General features: G+C 43.7%; 1 protein-coding gene across 1 annotated transcript in view; it reads left to right on the forward strand.

The window, feature by feature from the left end:
- Positions 1 to 22,661, forward strand: part of itpr3 (inositol 1,4,5-trisphosphate receptor, type 3) — a 243,398-nt gene that overhangs the window by 142,485 nt on the left and 78,252 nt on the right. The window contains exons 29-47 of the mRNA XM_061748450.1: positions 1,090 to 1,212; positions 2,635 to 2,835; positions 2,909 to 3,024; positions 3,093 to 3,228; positions 7,226 to 7,351; positions 7,420 to 7,545; positions 7,628 to 7,748; positions 12,784 to 13,114; positions 13,274 to 13,382; positions 13,455 to 13,548; positions 14,317 to 14,492; positions 14,593 to 14,752; positions 14,817 to 15,016; positions 15,081 to 15,281; positions 15,350 to 15,460; positions 15,529 to 15,624; positions 15,741 to 15,842; positions 21,537 to 21,620; positions 21,699 to 21,809. Of these exons, the coding sequence (XP_061604434.1) occupies positions 1,090 to 1,212; positions 2,635 to 2,835; positions 2,909 to 3,024; positions 3,093 to 3,228; positions 7,226 to 7,351; positions 7,420 to 7,545; positions 7,628 to 7,748; positions 12,784 to 13,114; positions 13,274 to 13,382; positions 13,455 to 13,548; positions 14,317 to 14,492; positions 14,593 to 14,752; positions 14,817 to 15,016; positions 15,081 to 15,281; positions 15,350 to 15,460; positions 15,529 to 15,624; positions 15,741 to 15,842; positions 21,537 to 21,620; positions 21,699 to 21,809 (2,724 nt within the window). The remainder of the gene's footprint in view (positions 1 to 1,089; positions 1,213 to 2,634; positions 2,836 to 2,908; positions 3,025 to 3,092; positions 3,229 to 7,225; positions 7,352 to 7,419; positions 7,546 to 7,627; positions 7,749 to 12,783; positions 13,115 to 13,273; positions 13,383 to 13,454; positions 13,549 to 14,316; positions 14,493 to 14,592; positions 14,753 to 14,816; positions 15,017 to 15,080; positions 15,282 to 15,349; positions 15,461 to 15,528; positions 15,625 to 15,740; positions 15,843 to 21,536; positions 21,621 to 21,698; positions 21,810 to 22,661) is intronic.

Consider the following 22,661-nt stretch of genomic DNA (forward strand, 5'->3'; position numbering starts at 1 on the left):
TAAACATGGCACAGTGAATTTGTCTGCAGTGAAGAGAAGGAGAGGAAAAGTGAGAAGAAACCAGGGAGTAAAATTTGCAGTGGCGGGTGTGTGAAAGAGACAAAGTGGATGGCAGCGTAGTATGTTTAGGAGAAAGTATGAGGATTTATTTCAGTAGAGAGCGCCTAATATGCTTTTAACTTGCAAGAGAAGAGAGTTGTGTGTTTCAAATGTCAAATGTCTGAAAAGCCAGCTTTCCTTGGTACAGTGTTTGTAGCAAGTGATGGTGGTTGTTAATATGTCTGCCTTTCAGTTCTGATTTTTGGGGTTTGAATCTGGGCACAGGTCTTCCCATGTGTAATTTGCATGTTCTCCCAATGCTTGTGAGAGGTTTTCTTTGTGTGGTCCGGCTCCAACATTCGAAAAACATACGTTAGCTTCAGCAGAGACTTTAAATTGTCTCTGTGAATATGAGCGTGAATGCTGGTTTGTCATTAAGTGTCCTGTGATTGTGATTGACTGACTACCAGCCCAGGGTGTACCCTGCTTCTCGCTCAAAGTCAGCTGGAATAGGATCCATCCTACCAGTGACCCTAATGAGAAAAAATGCTCTGAAAAGATGGATGGATGGATGTTTTTCTTCATGTTCTTATGTGTATTTTGTATTTTATTTTTCCCTTAGTCTTATTTGACTCCTGTCACCCATTTAGTATGTGCAGCATCTTCAACTTGATATATGTCACATTGTGATGGTGTAAACTATGTAAACTATGCACAATGACTTCCGATCCACTCCAAAGACATGGCGACCCTGTAACAGAAGTATCCTTGACTGCACAGTATTCACAGTGGTTGCTGCACTCAATCAAATACTGCATGTTAATATTTATGCCAAAAACATAAAACATTAAACCTTTTTATCACAACTTACAAGCATACGGATGCTAGCCATGTGTCAACACAAGATCCAAATCAGAGTCCAAAAATCTGCTTGATATTGACTGAGAGTGCTTCTGGGCCAACAGCAATGGAACCAAAATGGGAAGTAGAAACCTACCAAAGAAACAGTAACAGTGTTCTTCTTATTTTCTTCCCCTTTTTGTTCTCCAGAACGATGTGAAGATGCAAGAGATTATCAGATATACTCACCTGTTCTTGCAAAAATTCTGCATGGGCAACCAGGAGAACCAAGCTCTGTTGCACAAGAACCTCAGTCTCTTCCTGAATCCAGGGGTAGGCAGCTAATCGTCCAGTTTACCATTGACATTGCACCTCAGTTTACCAAAATAAAAAAAAACACATCACACACATAACAATGTTTGTCATAGTACCAAGGCTGACCTGTGAGAGGCAGCATGGTGCCACAGGGCATCCAGCCCTCTGGAAACTACAAAGAAAGAATGAAAGAAGCTAGGCTAACGGGTAACTGAAGCGAGGGCTACTCAATTTAGCAACTCTGCCACTATATTCAGCCACTATTCCAACCCTTCTAGTGAGTGTTCTTTGAAAAAAGCGGCTACCAACAAAATCTTTCCCCGTTGTGTGGTGTTATTAGAGACTGGGACTTCCTTCAGAGCAGGAGATGTTCACCACTCTGCATTCACAGTGCAAATTAGGCCACCACTGGCTTATTGAATCATATATCCTCCATTAAGAGTTGGTTTTATTTTCATTCAGCACTTAAACACCAAACTGCCGAATTACACAAATTACACGTTACATTTTAATTAGTGTAGTGGATTCGTGCAAGTGGCACATGCAGTGGACACGTCACAAATACCTCATCCTCATGTTGACAACTTTGCTAAATATTCGAGCTTGTGCTGTTTATCAGATGCTACCACTGTTAGCTAATGCTAATCTGTTCTCATCAAAGTCGGTGTGGGGGCAGTTTTATGAACAATATTATCATGAAATTGAAATAAGATAACAAAAGATTTACCAGCAGTCTTGACTGTTCATTATTTGTACAAGCGATAAAAAAGATCACAATCCCTTTAAATTGTGCTTGATGGTGTTCCACAACCGTGGACATGGGTTTATCACTTTGAGCCTGAGTCCAAAAGAACACCCATGGAATGGCATCACCCTGCCTCCCCCAAAACAAAGAAATTCAGTCACAGCTCTCTGCTTCTGACGGGCATTCAACAATGACCTTATTTCCAAAATCGCTGACAGAAAGAGGACAGGTTTAAACAAACATTTTGTTAAATAAACCTTAAAACAAATATTTAAACTACAAACCGTGAACATTTCTGAAAATAATTCAATTATTAATAGGTTAAATTGAATTGGGCTCATTACTTTTTGTCTGCCTCTCATACATCTTAATAAGCAAAAAGTGTTTCATGTTGGAAGTGTTGGAATAGTCTGCAGGAAGTATAGCAGGTCCGACAGGAAGCAGAGTAGGTCCGACAGTTAAATGACAACATCCATATTTTGCTTGGAAAAAGCAGAAAAATAAAATCAAAGATGGCGGTTGACCATCAACTAATTAACTGTTTGATATTGGCAAGAATGCACCCCTTTTTATCTACTGTTTTCCCACATCAGTCATGATATTGAGCGTTTTCATGCTTAGCTTAGCTTGCTTGTTAACACTGGCTGCCACAGTGAGTCATTTGACTGTCTGCGACTCGCTCCCTTCTTGTGCAGCTGCTAGATGCAGAGACTGTGCAGCACATCTTCAGCAACAATTACCAGTTATGCACGGAGATCTCGGAGAGTGTGCTGCAGCACTTCATCCACTGCTTGGCCACGCACGGACGTCACGTGCACTACCTCAACTTCCTGCACACCATCATCAAAGCTGAGGGCAAGTATGTCAAGAAGTGCCAGGATATGATCATGACAGAGGTGAGGGAGCTGCTGAGAGTATTTTTCCAGCATGGATCCAGCCTCCTGTGTGACCAGTACCCTGTGTCTGCAGCTGACCAATGCTGGCGAGGACGTAGTTGTCTTCTACAATGACAAGGCCTCCTTCAACGTTATGCTGGAGCTGATGGCTGAAAGCAGGGAGGGCATTGGTGAAAACAGCCCGCTCAGGTAAACATGGCGGCCATGTACATCGTCCATGTGGAAAAAGGCTTTCAAGATGGTGCCGTGGTATGCAGGTACCACATCTCGCTGGTGGAGCTGCTGTCAGCATGTGCTGAGGGCAAGAATGTCTACACGGAGATCAAGTGCACGTCACTGCTGCCACTGGAGGATGTTGTCCGCGTAGTGACGCATGAGGACTGCATCACAGAGGTTGGCCATATTTGTGTGTTCATGCTTGGAGATCACAGTACTGTGTGCTTAACACCAGAAATGGGGGAGACTCGAGTCAAATGACTTGACTCGAGTCGACTCGAGTTGTCAGTTTTATGACTTGCTTGCTAAATACTTCAGAAAGACTTGACTTTGACTTGGAGCCAAGATACTTGACTTGACTTTGACTACATGACTTAACAAGTCATCTCATTTAGAGTTGGAAATCTGCATTTTAATTGGGACAGTTTGCCTTTTTTGGCGGGGGGGGGGAATACTTCTTGGGAAGTCATTTTCGCCAACCTGGCAACACAGTCTGTGTTGTTGCACATTTGCCAGTTTGACGTAGCCCCCTGCTTTAACAACGATGGAAGGAGCTCCAAAGATAATACAATTTGGATTCAAGGATTATCTTGATGAAGTGTGCAAAAAGAGGATGGCAACCTGCATGCCTTGCAACTCGCACACTAAAGACACAACAACAACGACGTCAAACTTCATCCGTCACTACAAAACTCACAAAGACAGGTAAGGTAATTTAACAGTTTAGCTAGCTGGTCAAACAATACATTTCACTGACTGGTTTGGGATCTCTCATGCGCTGTAGAACATAATGTAGTCCCTAAAATATAATGCCAACTGCTGAAGGCAGAAGTGAAGCCCCATTGCTAGTGTTATGGAGATTAAAAAAACATTGCGGAGATGTTTGAGGGCTTGACAAAAGAGCTAGAAGATGCCAGGTGCATTATAGGTCTGCTGTATCGGCTCACTTTACATTATAATCACGGCGATAAAAATGTCATGGACAAACATGCCTTACACTTTTACTAAGTACAGTACAAATTGTGAGTAGCTACGTGTGAATATAATTTTCATACTACTGAACGTGTTCATTGAAGTGTCACCATCAAAATGTCATCTGTTGTGTCGGCTCTGTGATAAAGCACTATGTTTTTTAAATTTGAGACCACAGCATATGTAACATAACCTTTAACCCTTGTATTATGTTGTGGGTCAATTTGACCCATTTCAGTTTTTGTGTTGGCCAAAGTACTGGTTATCCTTTTCTTTTTTTCATGAAATTGTGTGACTTTTCCTCATCTAGGGTCATGAACTAGTGTGCAAAATCTGAACATTGTGAGGTGTAGTGGAATGTCTGTGCAGTTTGTATACAAAGATGATGTTGCGGATCATTTTGACCCGCACACTTTAATGTAGGGAAAGTAGCTGTTCAGATCCAAAATAAAGACGTCTTTTTGATGTACTTTATTTGGATTGCCTCTGAATAGCCATTCAGACCCAGAGACTAAGGTGTGTGTAGAGGAGGAACATTCTCTCCCTTGTCCTTGTTACTGTTCTCATGTCAACTCTTTGACGAACACACCAAAAATGAGCTCCAGAAGTTGTACATCTGAAGAAGCTTTATCACAGATTTTGAACTGTGATAGTGATGCAGCGGAAGATATTTCAGAGATAGAGGATCTTTCACAGACAGAGGACAATGTTATTGATGATCCAGATTATCAATTTTCCTACGATGAGGAGGATTCAGAGGAGGAGTCTGCCGTTGTCTCGCCATCAGATGAAAACCAAGGAATGCAGCAATCATCATCCACAGAGGGGACATGGGTATCTAAAGATGGTAATATAAAATGGTCAACATCACCACACTAAAGCCGAGGCAGACTGTCATCTTCCAATGTCATCAAAATGACTCCCGGTCCTACAAGATTTGCTATCACACGAGTTGATGGTATTCAATCAGCATTTCAGCTCTTCGTATCCCCACCAATAGAGAGGATTATACTCGACATGACCAACTTGGAAGGGAGGAGTGTATTTCAAGAGAAATTTTACCACCTTGGAGATGAACTTCAGAAGAGAAAGCTGACTATGTAAGGAACAGTCAGAAGAAATAAGACAATTTCCCAGTGAAATTCTGAAGATGCAGGGCAGACCTCTGCATTCCTCAATATTTGTTTTCACTGAGAAAGCAATAGTTGTTTCATACTGCTCAAAGAGAAACAAGAATGTTCTTGTAATGAGCACAATGCACACAAATGCATCTCTGAGCACAAGAGAAGACATAAAGCCACAAATGATCCTAGACTACAACTCCACCAAAGGAGGAGTTGACAATCTGGACAAAGTCACAGCAACATACAGCTGCCAGCACAAGACTCCCCGTTGGCCCTTGGGTGATTTTCTACAACATTGTTGACATGTCTGCTTACAATGCCTATGTCCTGTGGACTGAAATCATCCAGCGATGGAATGCCGGCAAATTATACCAATGTCAGCTTTTCCTGGAAGAACTCGGAAAAGCACTCGTCCTTCCCAAGATCCAGAGGTGAGCCAGGCCAGCTCGATCCCCAGCAGCTGTCACTGAAAAGGTCAAGTTCAAGTCATCCAACCAACCTGCAATGGATCCAGTGGATACAGGTGTAAAGAAACGGAAAAGATGCCAGGTCTGTCCCTCCCGAGAGGACAGTAAAACAAGTACTTCTTGTGTGAAATGCAAGAATTACATCTGCAGAAAGCAAACAGTTACATTCTGTCCATCATGTGGAGAACATTGAATCTGTTGAACATTGAAAATCTGAGAAAAAGGGCAAGTTAAATGAAACAAAAAATATGTTTGTAAAGAGGGAAAAACTTTAACTTAATTGTTCTTAAATATAGTGTTGGAATTAAACATGTATTGCATGTCTCTTTTCTAAATGTTTATACAATCTAAAATAAAGTTGTTATTGGTTTGACCCATTTTTTGACTGTTTTGAGTGGATTTACACAGTAAGGGTCAAAATGACCCGCAACATAATCAATGTAATTTTTTTTCAACATAATACAAGGGTTAATCTAATGACAATTGCCAATTGTCCAGAGTCAGTGGGAAAAATTAATGAACAGACCCAACTGAGTAATTTAATTAAAGTAGAGGACATAGGAGGAATGGCGATTTTGTTCACATTAAATTATTTTAAGGATGGGAACATTTTTATGTCATCTTATCACTTAATTACTAATCTCTTTCATTTTCCGTTAGCCCAGTAGATACACATCTAACTATATTTGACCAACAGAAAACACTCTTGGCTTTTGCTTAATTGTGTTCTCTTAGTAACCGTAGGAGTTACAAGGCTGTCACCAAAAAGTACAAAGCATTGTTTGTTCAGAAATAAAGTTCAGTTAAATTGAGATTGAAATACAACTTTAAAAACAATTCAGTGCAATAAATGAAATTAATCATAATCTCAGTTGTTGTTTATTTAACTTTTCTAAGATATGAATCCTTTTTTTTTTAGTTTTATGATTTATGAGGAAAAAAAATTGTAAAAAAAGATTTTAATTACCATACCAATATATGTTGCGACTGGAGCAAGATTGCTTGACTTGACTTGGACTTGACTCGACTTACTTGAAACTTTGTGGCGACTCGATTTGCTTGATTTTTTTTCTGAGGTGCGGGGTTCAATCCCCGTCCCAGCCTGTGTGGAGTTTGCATGTTCTCCCCGTGCCTGCGTGGGTTTTCTCCGGGCACTCCGGTTTCCTCCCACATCCCAAAAACATGCATTAATTGGAGACTCTAAATTGCCCGTAGGCATGACTGTGAGTGCGAATGGTTGTTAGTTTCTATGTGCCCTGCGATTGGCTGGCAACCAGTTCAGGGTGTACCCCGCCTCCTGCCCGATGACGGCTAGGATAGGCTCCAGCACGCCCGCGACCCTAGTGAGGAGAAGCGGCTCAGAAAATGGATGGATGGATTATGAAAAAGTTTAAGCCACTATAACATTATGGCCAGCTTGAACCTTAGCACTGTGCTTAAATATAGGAAAATAAAGCAAATGCACTTAAATAGTGGTTAAATTAATGTATCGCACGTAAGTTAAAACATTTTTCCTTAAATGTTATAAAACAAAACATAAAAAGTATTAACTATATTGTACTTAAAAGTTCATTCACACACATTGCTCTGTGTCATTTTGTGTGTGCGCAGGTGAAAGTCGCTTACGTCAACTTCGTCAATCACTGCTACGTGGACACGGAGGTGGAGATGAAGGAGATCTACACGTCCAACCACATCTGGAAGCTCTTTGAGGACTTTACAGTGGACATGGCCCGAGTGAGCAGTTGCGCTTTGTTGTCTTGCAGTTGACCTGTGATTGCTGAAGAGGTGTGTCCTCCTGGCAGGTGTGCAACAAGCGGGACAAGCGACTTTCCGATCCCGTCTTGGAGAAGTACATCATCAACGTTGTCTTTGACACCATCAATGCCTTTTTCAGCTCGCCCTTCTCCGAGAACAGCACCTCGCTGCAGGTCAGCTCAAACTTTGCCTCTAAATTGGCGTGCATTGTCTAATCCCCAACTTTGATTCCACCCCTCCTCTTTTCATTGTTAGAGTCATCACACGATCGTCACACAGCTGCTGCAGTCATCCGTGCGCCTGCTGGATTGTCCCTGGTTGCAGCAGCAGCATCGAAGCCAGGTGGAGACCTGCATCAAGACCCTTGCAGTCACAGGTGACCCTTCATTCTGTTCTGTAGAAGACATCATGGAAGTAGTTCGCTGTAATGTACAATGCTACTTTGGAGGTGAGGAGAAGAATTTTACATGTAATGAACCTAGAACTGGAGAAATATGATCTCTTCTTCGAGTTCCAGTCAGTACTCAGGCAGCATCCTTTTGGAGCAGCTTGCTAATTTACACAAAAGCTCTTCTGATGACATAAACAATCAACAATATGGGATATATTGGATGTCAGATAAAACGGACCATCGAGACTGAACAATGTGTCCAACAATGATCAATGTGTTCCATTTGTCACATAAAATGGCGTGGACAAAGTCTCTCAGTTCCAAAATTGGCTGCTGTTGGTTACTGGCGCTCTGGCGCAATGCAGACAGAGAATGGGACTGATGTGTTTATGGGTCATAGTCACAATATGACTCGATCCGATTCCAAAAGACGTGCCTCCCGTGCCTATGTGGCGGCCATGTTGAATGTGAGGCATTGATGTGGCTATTTATCTTGTATCGATTGTCTATTGTTCATAGAGCGAGACAGAGCGACATGGCTCTGAGAAATACAAAACACAAGTCTTTGGAGTATGGAGTTATTTTTCTTACAGTAACAGTTTTTTTTGTCAAGCCGTTCGCCTTTGGCAACGGATTTGTAACAAGGAAGCACACTAATTCCTCGTGGTTCATGAATGCGACTTGCCTATGATGAGTACTGCATGTGAACAATGTCACCATGACCAAGCATAACGGCGTGGTAAGTTTGGATAAATGTGAAACTTTCTAACCTTTTCACGCTTTTTGTTATAATTATTTACAATAACTTTGTACTGTACTGGCTGTTTTAGGCCATGAAAAAACCTTCAAAACAATAATTTTGAACTGTACATTAATATATATGAATATGGCCTTCAATAAAAAGTGCTTCAATGTAACGAACAATTGGCCATATCAGACAACACCCTGCCCCTATTAGTCCATTCTATCGAGGAATGTCGCAGCTTATACCCAATCAAAATGCATATACAGTGGGTACGGAAACTATTCAGACCCCCTTAAAATGTTTTACTCGTTATATTGCAGCCATTTGCTAAAATCATTTAAGTTCATTTTTTTCCTCATTAATGTACACACAGCACCCCATATTGACAGACAAAACAGAATTGTTGAAATTTTTGCAGATTTATTAAAAAAAGAAAAACTGAAATATCACACAGCCATAAGTATTCAGACCCTTTTCTTTGACATTCATATATTTAACTCATGTGCTATCCATTTCTTCTGACCATCCTTGAGATGGTTCTAAACATTCACTGGAGTCCAGCTGTGTTTGATTATACTGATTGGACTCGATTAGAAAAGCCACACACCTGTCTATATAAGACCTTAGAGCTCACAGTGCATGTCAGAGCAAATGAGAATCATGAGGTCAAAGGAACTGCTTGAAGAGCTCAGAGACAGAATTGTGGCAAGGCACAGATCTGGCCAAGGTTACAAAAAAAATTCTGCTGCCCTTAAGTTCCTAAGAGCACAGTAGCCTCAATAATCCTTAAATGGAAGACATTTGGAACGACCAGAACCCTTCCAAGAGCTGGCCGTCTGGCCAAACTGAGCAACTGGGGGGGAAGAGCCTTGGTTAGAGAGGTAAAGAAGAACCCAAAGATCACTGTGGCTGAGCTCCAGAGATGCAGTCGGGAGATGGGAGAAAGTTCTAGAAAGTCAACCATCACTGCAGCCCTGCACCAGTCGGGGCTTTATGGCAGAGTGGCCCGACGGAAGCCTCTCCTCAGTGGAAGACACATGAAAGCCCACATGGAGTTTGCTAAAAAACAACTGAAGGACTCCAAGATGGTGAGAAATAAGATTCTCTGGTCTGATGAGACCGAGATAGAACGTTTTGGCGTTAAGTCTAAGCAGTATGTGTGGAGAAAACCAGGCACTGCTCATCACCTGTCCAATACAGTCCCAAAAGTGAAGCATGGTGGACGCAGCATCATGCTGTGGGGGTGTTTTTCAGCTGCGGGGACAGGAGGATAGATGAATGCGGCCAAGTACAGGGATATCCTGGATAAAAACATTCTCCAGAGTGCTCAGGACCTCAGACTGGGCCGAAGGTTCACCTTCCAACAAGACAATGACCCTAAGCACGCAGCTGAAATAATGTAGTGGCTTCAGAACAACTCCGTGACTGTTCTTCAATGGCCCACCCAGAGCCCTGACTTAAACCCAATTGAGGATCTCTGGAGAGACCTGAACATGGCTGTCCACTAACGTTCATCATCCAAGCTGACAAAACTGGAGAAGATCTGCAAGAAGGAATGGGAGAGGATCCCCAAATCCAGGTGTGAAAAACTTGCATCATTCCCCAAAAGACTAATGGCTTTATTAGTTCAAAAGGGTGCTTCTACTAAATACTGAGCAAAGCGTCTGAATACTTATGGCTGTGTGATATTAAAATTTTCCTTTTAATAAATCTGCAAAAACTTCAACAATTCTGTTTTTTTTCTGTCACTATGGGGTGCTGTGTGTACATTGAGGAGGAAAAAAGAACTTCAATTATTTTAGCAAATAGCTGCAATATAACAGAGTGAAAAATTTAAGGGGTTCTGAATACTTTCCGTACCCACTATAAACTTTCACTCATGCTCAAATTACAACTGTGGTTGCCAGATGAACAGTATATAAAGCATCAAATATTGTGTTTTACATCAAAACTTTACTATATTCATAATGTAAAATGTGCCTGTTGATGAAAAAGCAAAGCTTGTGACTAAAATTTACGTGAACGGTACAGATCTCGCTGGTTATGTTCAAATGAATAGAGTTAGTGAGACATTTTTTTAAATATCCACATTCTCGCTTTTATTCTCACCCACATCATCTCTGTTTAGCAGCCCGCTTTTTCCTTAACTATTAATCAATATTTTAAGGTGATACAGTACAAAAACATCTTCAGGCTTGCCGTTCAGAGCGTCCAAATATCCAGTCGTTCAATGTGCAGGGGTGCGTCGGCAACTCTTATTCTCCGGTTCAATCGAGTTCGACCACATCGCGCTGTGTGTGGCAGGCCTTAGGGGTTGACCCAACTAGTTGAGTAGTTGACACATTGACTGTACCAGTCCGCACTGGCAATTATAGGCTATTGGCAACATGGACACCTCTCTGAAATCAACAGCTGTTGGGTTCACGCAACAAACTAGCAGTGATACCTCAAGCATGTGGCTATATTTGACTAAAAATTAGAACTGTAGCAGTCACTTGCAAAATATACGTCTGTCCTCGAATATAACAAAAGCACAAATGCCTGCCCATATGTAAAGGCAAACACTTACGCTAACTGACGAGGAACCATAAATCCTTATGTCATCTGTTAGCAAATTCACCAAGCGCCCTCCTGTAACAGTGAAAGAACAGACTGTAGCGTCTGCTTACCCACTGAAACAGAGACAAGCCATGGTTGATCAATCACCTCTTTATTGTAAAAATGATTGCTCAATGTTGCAGAAGAAAACATCCAACTAGCATTTCTCAACTGTCAGCCTTGATTCCGCAGTTAGACAGACACTCACAGTCCTCTTCCTCCTACTGCCCTCACCTGACGACTCACTCCCCCAATCACAAATTGCAAACACCTTCATGGTCTCAAAGAGAGTCAGATCTTAAAAAACTCTTACAACAATTTAAGTAACCCAACTTCAGGTTTTATACAATACATTGTTGCAAAGAATTCCCTCCATCTGTCATTTTTATATACTATCATAATATCCTTTACTGAGTAGCAACCCTGCTGGTGTTAGTTTTACAGGTTTTGACAGTCTGCGAGGCAATGAACATAGAGTGTCTGAATGTTATTTGGAGGAACGAGTCAGGGTGTGAGCCCTGTGCAACTGAGGATGGCAGGAAGTTCTGACAGCTTGGACCCCAAAGCAGTATTTTTAAAAAAAAATTTCAGAGCTCTCAGTGGCATGAGGCACATTATGCCGCAATTGCGGTTTCTGTAATCTGTAGTTTTTATGGAAGCCGGTGATTGGCTTACTGCCCAACTATTCCTGCGGGGTCTCCCATTCAAGTACTAGCCAGGACCGATCCCGCTTAGCTTCTGAGATCAGACGAGATTGGGCATTCTCAGCGCAGTTCCCGGGTCCAAAGCAGTAATAGAGCGGGCAAATTACTGTCTATATTTAAATTAAGTTTCAAAAAGTGGTACCGTACGAATAAGTAGGACAAATGGTAATCGAAAAAGTAACAAAAAGAAGAGACGACTAAACATAAAGGTCTACGAAAACAGGAATTACAAGGAAATTGCTACTAACGGGTAAGAAGAAAAGCAGGCAGTATTTACCAGAACATGTATGGAACTTACCGAAACAAGGAACACATAAACATCTAACCAAAAGCTGAATCCAGTATGGAAGTGAGACCAAAGGCACACGTCTTTTCCAATTGGATCTAGTCATACTGTATATTGTATCTATGACCCGGAAACACATCTGTCCCATTATCTGCCTGGATTGCGCCACAGCGGCAGTAAACAGCAGCCAATTCTGGAACAGACTTTGTCAACGGCAGTAAGTGACAAATGTATAAAAGTATTTTTGGACACATTGTTCGGTCCTGACAGTCCGTTTTATCGAGGTTCCACAATGCGCACTTTATATCTTCTGATGCATCTGCAAATTATGAAGTAAGTTAACACTGATTATGTCTTAAGAGATGTTATCTATTAGGTCGCCAATGAAATCACTGGGTGGGTAGGGTCATTGATGGTGTCAAATGTCACTGATGTCAGCGATCTTATCAATGATATAATTGGTAAAGAGGTCATTAATGTCACCAATGATGCCACTCATGTCCCGGATGACATCACTGGTGGTGTCATCATTGATGTCATTGGTGGTGTCATCATCTACTATGGTACTAGTGTCATCAGTGATCTCACTGGTGATGTCATAGATGTTTTGCCTAATGATGCCATGCGTGTTGTCATTGATAATGTCATCAAATGATGTTTGAAAGCAAGATAATTGTCTCCTCCCAGCCAAGAGTCGCTCCATCGCTCTCCCTCTGGACCTCGAGGCTCAGATTAGCGCCATGTTGTCCACCAGCGCTCTTAACTCACTGTCGCGCTCCAACACCAGCTACAAGTCGGCATCGCGCTCAACGCGGCCGGTTGCCCCCAGCAACCCCTGGGACTACAAGAATATCATCGAAAAACTGCAGGATGTCATCAATACGCTGGAGGAGCGCCTCAAACCACTCGTCAATGCCGAGCTCTCTGTCCTGGTCGACGTTCTCCACCAGCCAGAGCTTCTCTTTCTGGAGGGAACGGACGCACGCCAGCGCTGCGAGTCAGGCGGATTCATCTCCAAGTGAGAAGAATCATTCCTGATTCATGAGGACTCCAGCATCAAGAGTCAGGACAGTTCAGAAGTTCATGTGTGTGTGTGTGTGTGTGGCTGTGTGTGTGTGTGTTTGTGTGTGTGTGTGTGTGTGTGTGCGTGCTCGCATGCGTGTGTGTGCGCACACAGGCTGATTCAGCACACAAAGGCTCTGATGTCCACAGAGGAGAAGTTGTGTATCAAAGTTCTAAGGACACTCCAGGAGATGTTGATCAGAACACTGGACTTTGATGAAAAGGTGGAGAACACAGTTTTGTTCTTCTAATAATGATACCTAAATATTAAAAAAATGTCTCTGTGTGGCCTCCAGGGAATTTCATTGCGGAAAGTTCTGTTGCAGAACTACTTGTTTCCAAACAAGAAGAACAACCCGAAGAATGACCTGGCAGAACTTGGAGTGTCAGGTCCCAAACGTTTCTTCAGCAAAAAAACAAATAAACACTATCCTGTATTTCCTCATGCAGTGGCTTTATTTACTCAAGTTCAGAGAGTACTAGTCATTTATTATTTGTACAATTGCATTTTTCATCCCTCCATTTTCCATACCACTGATCCTCATTTGGGTCGTGGGTATGCTGGTGCCTATCTCAGCTAACTCTGGGGGAGAGGCGAGGTAAACCCTGAACTGGTCGCCAGCCAATTGCAGGGCACATGCTAACAAACAACCATTAACATCTACGGACAACTTAGAGTTTTCAATTAACCTGCCATGCATGTTTTTGGGATGTGGGAGGAAACCAGAGTACCTGGAGAAAACCCACGCAGGCACGGGGAGAACATGCAAACTCCACACAGGCGAAGCCGAATTTGAATCCGGGACCTCAAAACTATAAGGCAGATGTGGTAACCAGTCTTCCACCGTGCCACCCAATTGCATTTTTATATTATCAAATAATATTCTACATTTTTTTCCTTAATATTACCAACAAGCTCAAAGTCAGCTGTACAGATGCCACGTGTGCTGTGCAGGTGCTGCTGTAAAGATGTCACGTGGCGACGTGTATATTAAAGGTCGTTACAGCCCAGCTCGTTTATTTTGAGGTGTGACTCTCCTGCTCATGAATTAGCCACTATTTGGGGAAATACGCCCTTCTTGTTGCAGGCTTTTATTGTGAAAGTCCAACTCAACAGGTTTTTCTTGTGAAGTCATGACATGCTGGTGTGACCACCAGGCGGTGAGCCAGAGCGTGACTGGGCGGCGGTGGCGGCGGTTCAGTGTCGTCTGGACCGAGAAGGCGGGAGCAAACTTTTTACGGACCTAGTGATGAGCACCAAGAACGACAAGATCTTCCAGGAGAGCATCCAGATGGCCATTTGTCTGCTGGAGGGAGGCAACACGGAGATACAGGTTAGCTAGGGCAACATGGACAACTGCTAGTCAAGCCATATTTTTTTGTTTGTTTGTTTTTTCTTTTGATAAGCTTTCTCCTGTTTTCTCAATCCTGTAGAACTCATTCTACAAGCTGATGATGGGGGACAACAAGTCGGAGAAGTTCTTCAAAGTTCTCCATGACAGGATGAAAGAGGCACAGATGGACATCAAAGCCACCGTGTCGGTTAATGTTGGCGAGATGTCGCACAAAGCCAATGAGAAGGAGCTGAACAACGGTGAGATCACCGTGGACACGTTTCATAATGACGTCCTCTCAACACATTTGTTCTTCTCTGGAAGGTTCCTCTTCACCGCTTGGACTTCCTGCCACAGACGGACATTCCTTATTCGTCCAGGCCCAAGGAGGGGGCCCCTCCTCCATACAGTCGATAGCGGAGCAGAAGGAGGTTGAGACTGAGATGGGCCCGGCCGTCCTGATCATGAAGCCCATCTTGAGGTTCCTTCAGCTTCTGTGCGAGAACCACAACCAGGATCTGCAAGTGAGTGCTGATGGCCATGAGTGGAATGGATGGGTGCTTTATCTCCATTGACGTGCTCTTTCAGAACTTCCTGCGCTGCCAGAATAACAAGACCAACTACAACTTAGTATGCGAGACGCTCCAGTTCTTGGACATCATGTGTGGTAGCACCACGGGCGGTCTGGGCCTGCTGGGCCTCTACATCAATGAGTCAAACGTCCACCTCATTACGCAGACCCTGGAGACCCTCACGGAGTACTGTCAGGGACCGTGTCAGGAGAACCAGGTAGGAGAAGGGGCTTCTCCATCAGGAGAACCATCAGAGGACAACATTTTTGTGTGTGTTTGTTTCAGACATGCATTGTGACGCACGAATGCAACGGCATCGACATCATCACGGCCCTCATACTCAACGACATCAGCCCCCTCTGCCGTTACCAGATGGAGATGGTGCTGCAGCTCAAGGTGCACTGCCATCACATTATGTAACATTACATGGTGTCAGGTGATGTCATCTTCTTCCCCGTTACCAGGATAATGCCTCCAAGCTGCTGCTGGCGCTAATGGAAAGTCGTCATGACAGTGAGAACGCAGAGAGGATCCTATTCAACCTCCGCCCCCGAGAACTGGTCAGAGCCGCCTTGTCCCACGTGGCCTTCAGAGAGGGGATTCATCGACTGACTGTGTGTGTGTGTGCGTGTGTGTGTGTGTGTGTGTGTGTGTGTGCGCGCGCACGCATCTGTAGGTGGATGTGATCAAAAAGGCCTACCATCAGGAGAGTGAGTGTGACGGTGGGGAGGTGTCACCCCGTGAGGTGGGACACAATATCTATATCTTGGCCCAGCAGGTGAGCCACTCCACATCCTCATTGGCTGATGAGTCTCATGTAGCATGGGGGTGTCGGGACGATGAATACCCCCTCCCCTACCTTTTACTGTCATGGGTCCTCTGCTCCCCTCACTATGCGTTCGTGTACACAAATATGCAGCGAACTAAACACTCTTCCACACAGCACAGGAGACAGGAGTTGACTTTGGACACTTTAATGGAAGTCATGTAAAACTGTAGAATAATACAAAGACACTCAGTTGTGTTTTCTAGAACAAAGGTAGGCCACATAGACATTATATAAGACTTTCAAACACCTTGAAACTATATTAACATTCTGGAATCAAATACAAAGAATAATACAGTGTTCCCTCACCACTTCGCGCTTCATGTTTTGCGGCTTCAGTGCTTCGCGGGTTTTTCCAAAATATTAATAAAAAAATAAATAAAAATACAGCCATATCGGCAGCCATATTGCTGAAAGACGCATTGTTTTATGTTAATGGGCGCGAGAGAAGGTTTCCCTGCATGCCAAACAAAGAGATGAGTTGACTCAAACGCTTTGTACATGCCTGTACTGTACGGGCACTCATACAAGGCGCGTGATTGGTTCCTGGCGCGACATTGACCAATGAGACCACGAGTGGATTTACCCCATGAGCTGATTGGCTGCGCATCATCGCAGCCTCACCCAGCATCTTCCCTTGTTGTGTCTCGCCAGTCCCTTTCCACGCTGTTGTGTTTACAATAACGTTTTTTGTTTAAGCGATAATTTTTTTGATTAGTTAAGCAAGCACTTACAATGCCGCCGAAGCGCTGTGCCCCTGCGAAAGCTTCCTCCGGAGCGCCCAAGAGGAAGACGAAGATGATGACCAACAGCGAAAAAGTGAAACTTTTAGATTTGATCAAAGAGGGCAGAAGTTATGCATCTGTGGTACGCTATTATGGCGTGAATTAATCTACAGTGCGGTACATAAAGAGGAAGCAAACATCCGCAAAACTGCTTCAATAACCTTCAATAAAGAAGCGAAACGTGTGGTAACTCCGCGTAATAAGAGTCTCAGTCAAGTGAGAGCCTCTCTTCCGCCACAAACACAAGCCTCTTCACCTCTCTCAGAAGGCAATGTTGATGAATGTTAATTACTGTATAAGGTTTTAAAATTAAATATTTAAGTAAATACGTGTACTGTTGTAATCTTTGTCTCAAATATGTAAAGTATAAATACTGTTTACATATTTTAAACTTTCTGGTACCCACATACACATCCACAAAAATTCCTGGTGGGGGGGTGGCAAAAATCCTACTTCGCGGTTTTTCACCTTTCGCGGGGGGTTCTGGTCCCCATTAACCGCGAAAAACGAGGGAACACTGTACTAGAATATCACCCATTATTCATTTTTAAACCAATAAACTTACAGATTGTGGTTCTTGAAGAGCAAACCAAAAAGGATGGCGAAAGATTGTTCACAGCTATCTTCCACATGTGCAGCATTCATCAAATTCGCTGACAAATTAGCGCACATATGATGTCATTATTGGGCGACTGACACCAATTAACATGACCACCAGGTGGTGCTAACTACATCAGAACATCCATCCATTTTCTGAGCCGCTTCTCCTCACTCGGGTCGCGGGCGTGCTGGAGCCTATCCCAGCTGTCATCGGGCAGGAGGCGGGGTACACCCTGAACTGGTTGCCAGCCAATTGCAGGGCACATACAAACAAACAACCATTCGCACTCACAGTCATGCCTACGGGCAATTTAGAGTCTCCAATTAATGCATGTTTTTGGGATGTGGGAGGAAACCGGAGTGCCCGGAGAAAACCCACGCAGGCACGGGGAGAACATGCAAACTCCACACAGGCGGAGACGGGGATTGAACCCTGCACCTCAGAACTGTGAGGCTGACACTCTAACCAGTCGTCCACCGTGCCGCCACATCAGAACATAACAAACACAATCCTATGTGGCATACTGTCAGCCTATATGAGTGTGACATAAAAGGCAGAATAGCACCCCTTACCCTTTTTATGAGTCAGCTACAACTGGCGTCAACGAAAATGCTTATGCATGTTTTTGATGTGATAAATTCGTGTCTGATGTTACAAGCACAGCAAGAAGTGAAAATTTGGTGGAGACCTGGCAGTCATAGTAACGATGGGGAGGTGGGTTTCCACTAGTCTTATGGCAGTATTCCTGGACCCCTCTGGCCTGATGGCTGCACGGGGTAGGGGCTTCCCTCTCATGTGCTAGCTCCCGTGGCTACTCTCCAGGGTGCCCCTGTTGGGCGTCCTTTTCCGCCCTCCTTTCCACCAAACGGGGGCACTATTTTGCCCTCTGACTGGGCAGGGACTGGCTACATTTGCGTGCCCTTTGAGTTGGTAGTGGGCGTCTCGCTCTCCAGTCCAATATTGAACACATTTAATATTTACAATTGTCGGCCCCGACCCGTTTCGGACCCAATTATCGGGATAAAGCAATTTTTAACACACCCCAGACCAAAGGATAATCTTATCAAACATAAAAAGGTCTGGCGTTTGACATTCTTGGTCGGGAACAACAGCCCTATTGTCTTAATGTGTGTACCGGGCCCAACCAGCCAATTTCCTGACGCCACTCAGGAGGTCACGTCCCTTAAAGGCACACATACAACATTATAGTCATTATTGTGAGTTTTACCTTGTCCCAATATTCAGTAGTTCCACTTTATAAACCACTTTATTTTGTTTTATTATTTTTTTACAATACAATGCTATTTTATTTTATCAAAAACATAACAAAAATGTGGTGTTTTTGCGGGTGCTAGAATGGATTATGACAATGGTATTTCAATGGGGAAAATGAATATTGTATAAGTAAATTGAGTTAGGAGTTTGGTCATGGTACAAATTGAACTCGTCAAGGTACCACTGTACTTGATACTTATTTCAGAATCAGAATCAGAATCATCTTTATTTGCCAAGTATGTCCAAAACACACAAGGAATTTGTCTCCGGTAGTTGGAGCCGCTCTAGTACAACAGACAGTCAATTTACAGAACACTTCGGAGACATAAAGACATTGACAAAAAACAATTGTGCAAAAAGATGCAGAGTCCTCTAGCACTTAGAGCAGTTCGAATGACTAATATCGCAATAGTCCGGTGCAATGACCATTGTGCAAAGGGCGCTGAGACTTCAAGGAGTGTATGCGGTTTAAAGTGACGAGTAGTGCGATAATCTGGGACAATGGTTGTGCAAATGTTACAGATACTCCTCAATCAGTGTGCAAATGGAGCAGATGCTACTCTGGCATGAGTGGCCAGTATATGCAAATAGTGCAGCATGGCGAGACAACTACAGCGAGTGCACGAGTAATACATAATTGGCCCCACAGAAATGTGACAACGAACTCAAGTCAAAAAATTGCCAGCTTGTTGTAATGGAATTATAGGTTTGCTGTTTAAGAAGTTGATTGCAAGAGGGAAGAAGCTGTTGGAATGTCTACTAGTTCTAGTTTGCATTGATCGGTAGTGCCTACCTGAGGGAAGGAGCTGGAAGAGCTGGTGACCGGGGTGGGGAGGGTCGGAGAGGATTTTGCACGCCCTTGTCTTAGTTCTGGCAGCGTGCAAGTCCTCAAGGGTGGGTACCGACAATCCTTTCAGCAGTTTTGATTGTCCGTTGCAGTCGGAGTTTGTCCTTTTTTATAGCAGCACCAAACCAGACTGTGATGGAAGAACACAGGACTGATTCGATGACCGCTGTGTAGAACTGTCTCAGCAGCTCCGGTGGCAGGCCATGCTTTCTCAGAAGCCGCAGGAAGTACATCCTCTGCTGGGCCTTTTTGAGGACGGAGTTGATGTTGGTCGCCCACTTCAGGTCCTGGGAGATTGTAATTCCCAGGAACTTGAAGGTCTCGACGGTTGACACAAGGCAGCTGGACAACGTGAGGGGCAGCTGTGGCGAAGGATGCCTCCTGAAGTCCACGATCATCTCTACAGTCTTGAGCGTGTTCAGCTCCAGGTTGTGTTGGCCGCACCACAGCTCCAGCCGCTCCGCTTCCTGTCGATATGCAGACTTGTCACTGTCCTTGATGAGGCCGATGACAGTAGCATTTATTTACATTTGTAGGTTATTGCAGTTTAACTATACATCACTTTATATCTATTGGTGTTAAGGGTTGAACTGACCAGTCGACACGTCGACTTTACCACTCCACAATAACGGTTAGCTTAAGGGCGATAAATCTGCAATCATGCTGGATGCCAAATCAACAGACTTCATCCCATAGATTGTAGGCACACTTGCAGTCCTCTTCTCACTGGGCACACGCCCCAACTCACTCATCCAATCCCAAATCACGGATGCCTGCAGGGTCTCACAGATAGTCGGATCTAAAACTTTTACAGGTAACACAACTGCAGGTTTGCTACAATACATAATGATAACGCATTCCTTCCCACTGTATTCTTTTTTTAACTACGTACAGTTTATGCAATTATTATATACTGCAGCGAGTAGGGAGCGGCATGGTTGATGACTGGTGAGCACATCTGCCTCACAGTTTTGGGGGGACAGGTTGAAATCCGGCCTCGCCTGCATGGAGTTTGCATGTTCTCCCCATGTGGGTTTTCACCGGGTACTCCCGTTTCCTCCCACATTCGAAAAACATGCATGGTAGGTTAATTGAAGACTCTAAAATGCCCGTAGTTGTCAACTTGAGTGTGAGTGGTTGTTTGTCTATATGTGCCTTATGATTGGCTGGCGACCAGTCTGGGTGAAGTCAGTTTAGATAGGCACCAGCACGCCATAGTGAGAATAACCGATACGGAAAATTGGATGGACAAGTTGAGGATTGGGTCTTGTGCAAAAGAGACCGTCAGGGAGTGACTGAGTAGGCTTGTGTTTGGAGGCTTCACACTTAGTTGACGACTGAAAAAAAATTATGTAAACGTTGCCTCAACTATCATCACCTTAAGGCTTCTTTGTACTCGCGCGGACGCCAAGCGCGCTGACATCACTGCGGCTATCCGGCACGTAGTTTGCCTTTATGCTCGAGCGCAACCCACGCGTGCAGTTTTGAAAATGTACTGCAGTTCCCCTCCAAGTCGAGGGTGTCGCTACCGCTGGTATTGGCGAGGACACCACAGGGTGGAATTTGCTCTGCATTTTTTGGGCCATTTCCGGTAGCCGCGTTTACTTTCCTTTCAGTAACAAGGAACAAAGCAACAACAATGAAACAGTGTCTGCTAGAACAAATAGACGTAGATGACCAGATGATACGTTTAATTATGCTGCAAAATCGATCGAGAAGGCGGCGGTGTAGATGGTATGTCGAACCAAGGGGTACGCTGAGTACGTCATCACAGCATGTGACTAAAACGGACCAATCACGAGAGATGATCTCCGCGGCATTTGACGCATAACTATTTTTGCCATGTGCGCGGCAAGCTACACAGAGGGGCAATTCGTCTGTCATGTGATGCAATGCGGGCGTTGTCGGCCACGCCACCGCGGGAGTATAAAGAGGCTTTAGCGTTGACTAGAAAAAAACGTCATTCAACCCCTAATTGGGATATCTTTTATTTTTTCATTTCACAAATCTTTGTTTTTTATTCAGTGTTTCCTGTTCTGTTTTCTGCTTTTTCTTTTACGATAAAAGGTGCTCTATAAATAATAGATTTATTAATGTTCGGTCAGTGGTGAGCAGCAATGTGTCATGTTTGTTTGCAGCTGGCCCGACACAACAAGGTGTTGCAGAACCTTCTGAAACCTCCAAAGAAGACCAAAGAGGGCGAGGAAGGGATCTCCTCCATGGTCAGCTAAATTAACCCTTACATACTGTCAACACTGATCGACGTTGATTGACTGATTGATTGTTTTTTTAATTGCCAGTTAAACTTGAACAATCGTCCGCTGTCGCAAATGTTGAAGTCGTCAATACCGACAGCCATTGTGGAGCAAGACCCGCTGGAGTACTATGACCTTCACACTTCTCAAATAGAGGTACTATGCTAATACTAATGCTAATAGTGACTCATTTGTTTACTACAACTAGCTCACTTCTCAGATAGATGTACTACAGTGTATATTAATGCTAATGCTAGAACTGATTTATTAGTGTGGTTGTTGCTAATCCAGTTACAATCACAATGCTACCATTGCTGTTACTATTAATGTTAATGCATTGCAGGGGCATCCTTCTTCCTGAGTTTTTATACATATGAGTGTGTGTGTATATATGTGTGTGTGTGTGTGTATATATATATATATATATATAATATATTCATTCATTCATTCATTCATTCCGCTTATCCTCACTAGGGTCGCGGGCATGCTGGAGCCTATCCCAGCTACCTTGAGGCGGGGTACACCCTGAACTGGTCGCCAGCCAATCGCAGCGCACATATAAACAAACAACCATTCACATCTACGGGCAATTTAGAGTCTTCAATTAACCTACCCTGCATGTTCTTGGGATGTGGGAGGAAATCGGAGTACACGGAGAAAACCCACGCAGGCACGGGGAGAACATGAAAACTCCACACAGGCGGGGCCGGGATTTGAACCAAGGTCCTCAGAACTGTGAAGCGGATGTGCCAACCAGTCGGCCGGCATATATATATATATATATATATATATATATATATATATATATATATATCCATCCCTGTGAGGATTTTGCAGTCCACTTCGGAGGAACGATTGACACTATCAGATGCAACATTTTATCCAATAACAACATGGTTTTCAAACACATCTGAGTGCCTGTCTTTACCTTAAGAAACACTAGACAGTTTTGTCCTGTTTTGTCCAGTAAAGCCCATGTTTTTTCGACCCAATTCCAACCTCCATCCA

Source organism: Phyllopteryx taeniolatus, chromosome 1, assembly GCF_024500385.1.
Source record: "Phyllopteryx taeniolatus isolate TA_2022b chromosome 1, UOR_Ptae_1.2, whole genome shotgun sequence".
Lineage (NCBI taxonomy): Eukaryota > Metazoa > Chordata > Actinopteri > Syngnathiformes > Syngnathidae > Phyllopteryx > Phyllopteryx taeniolatus.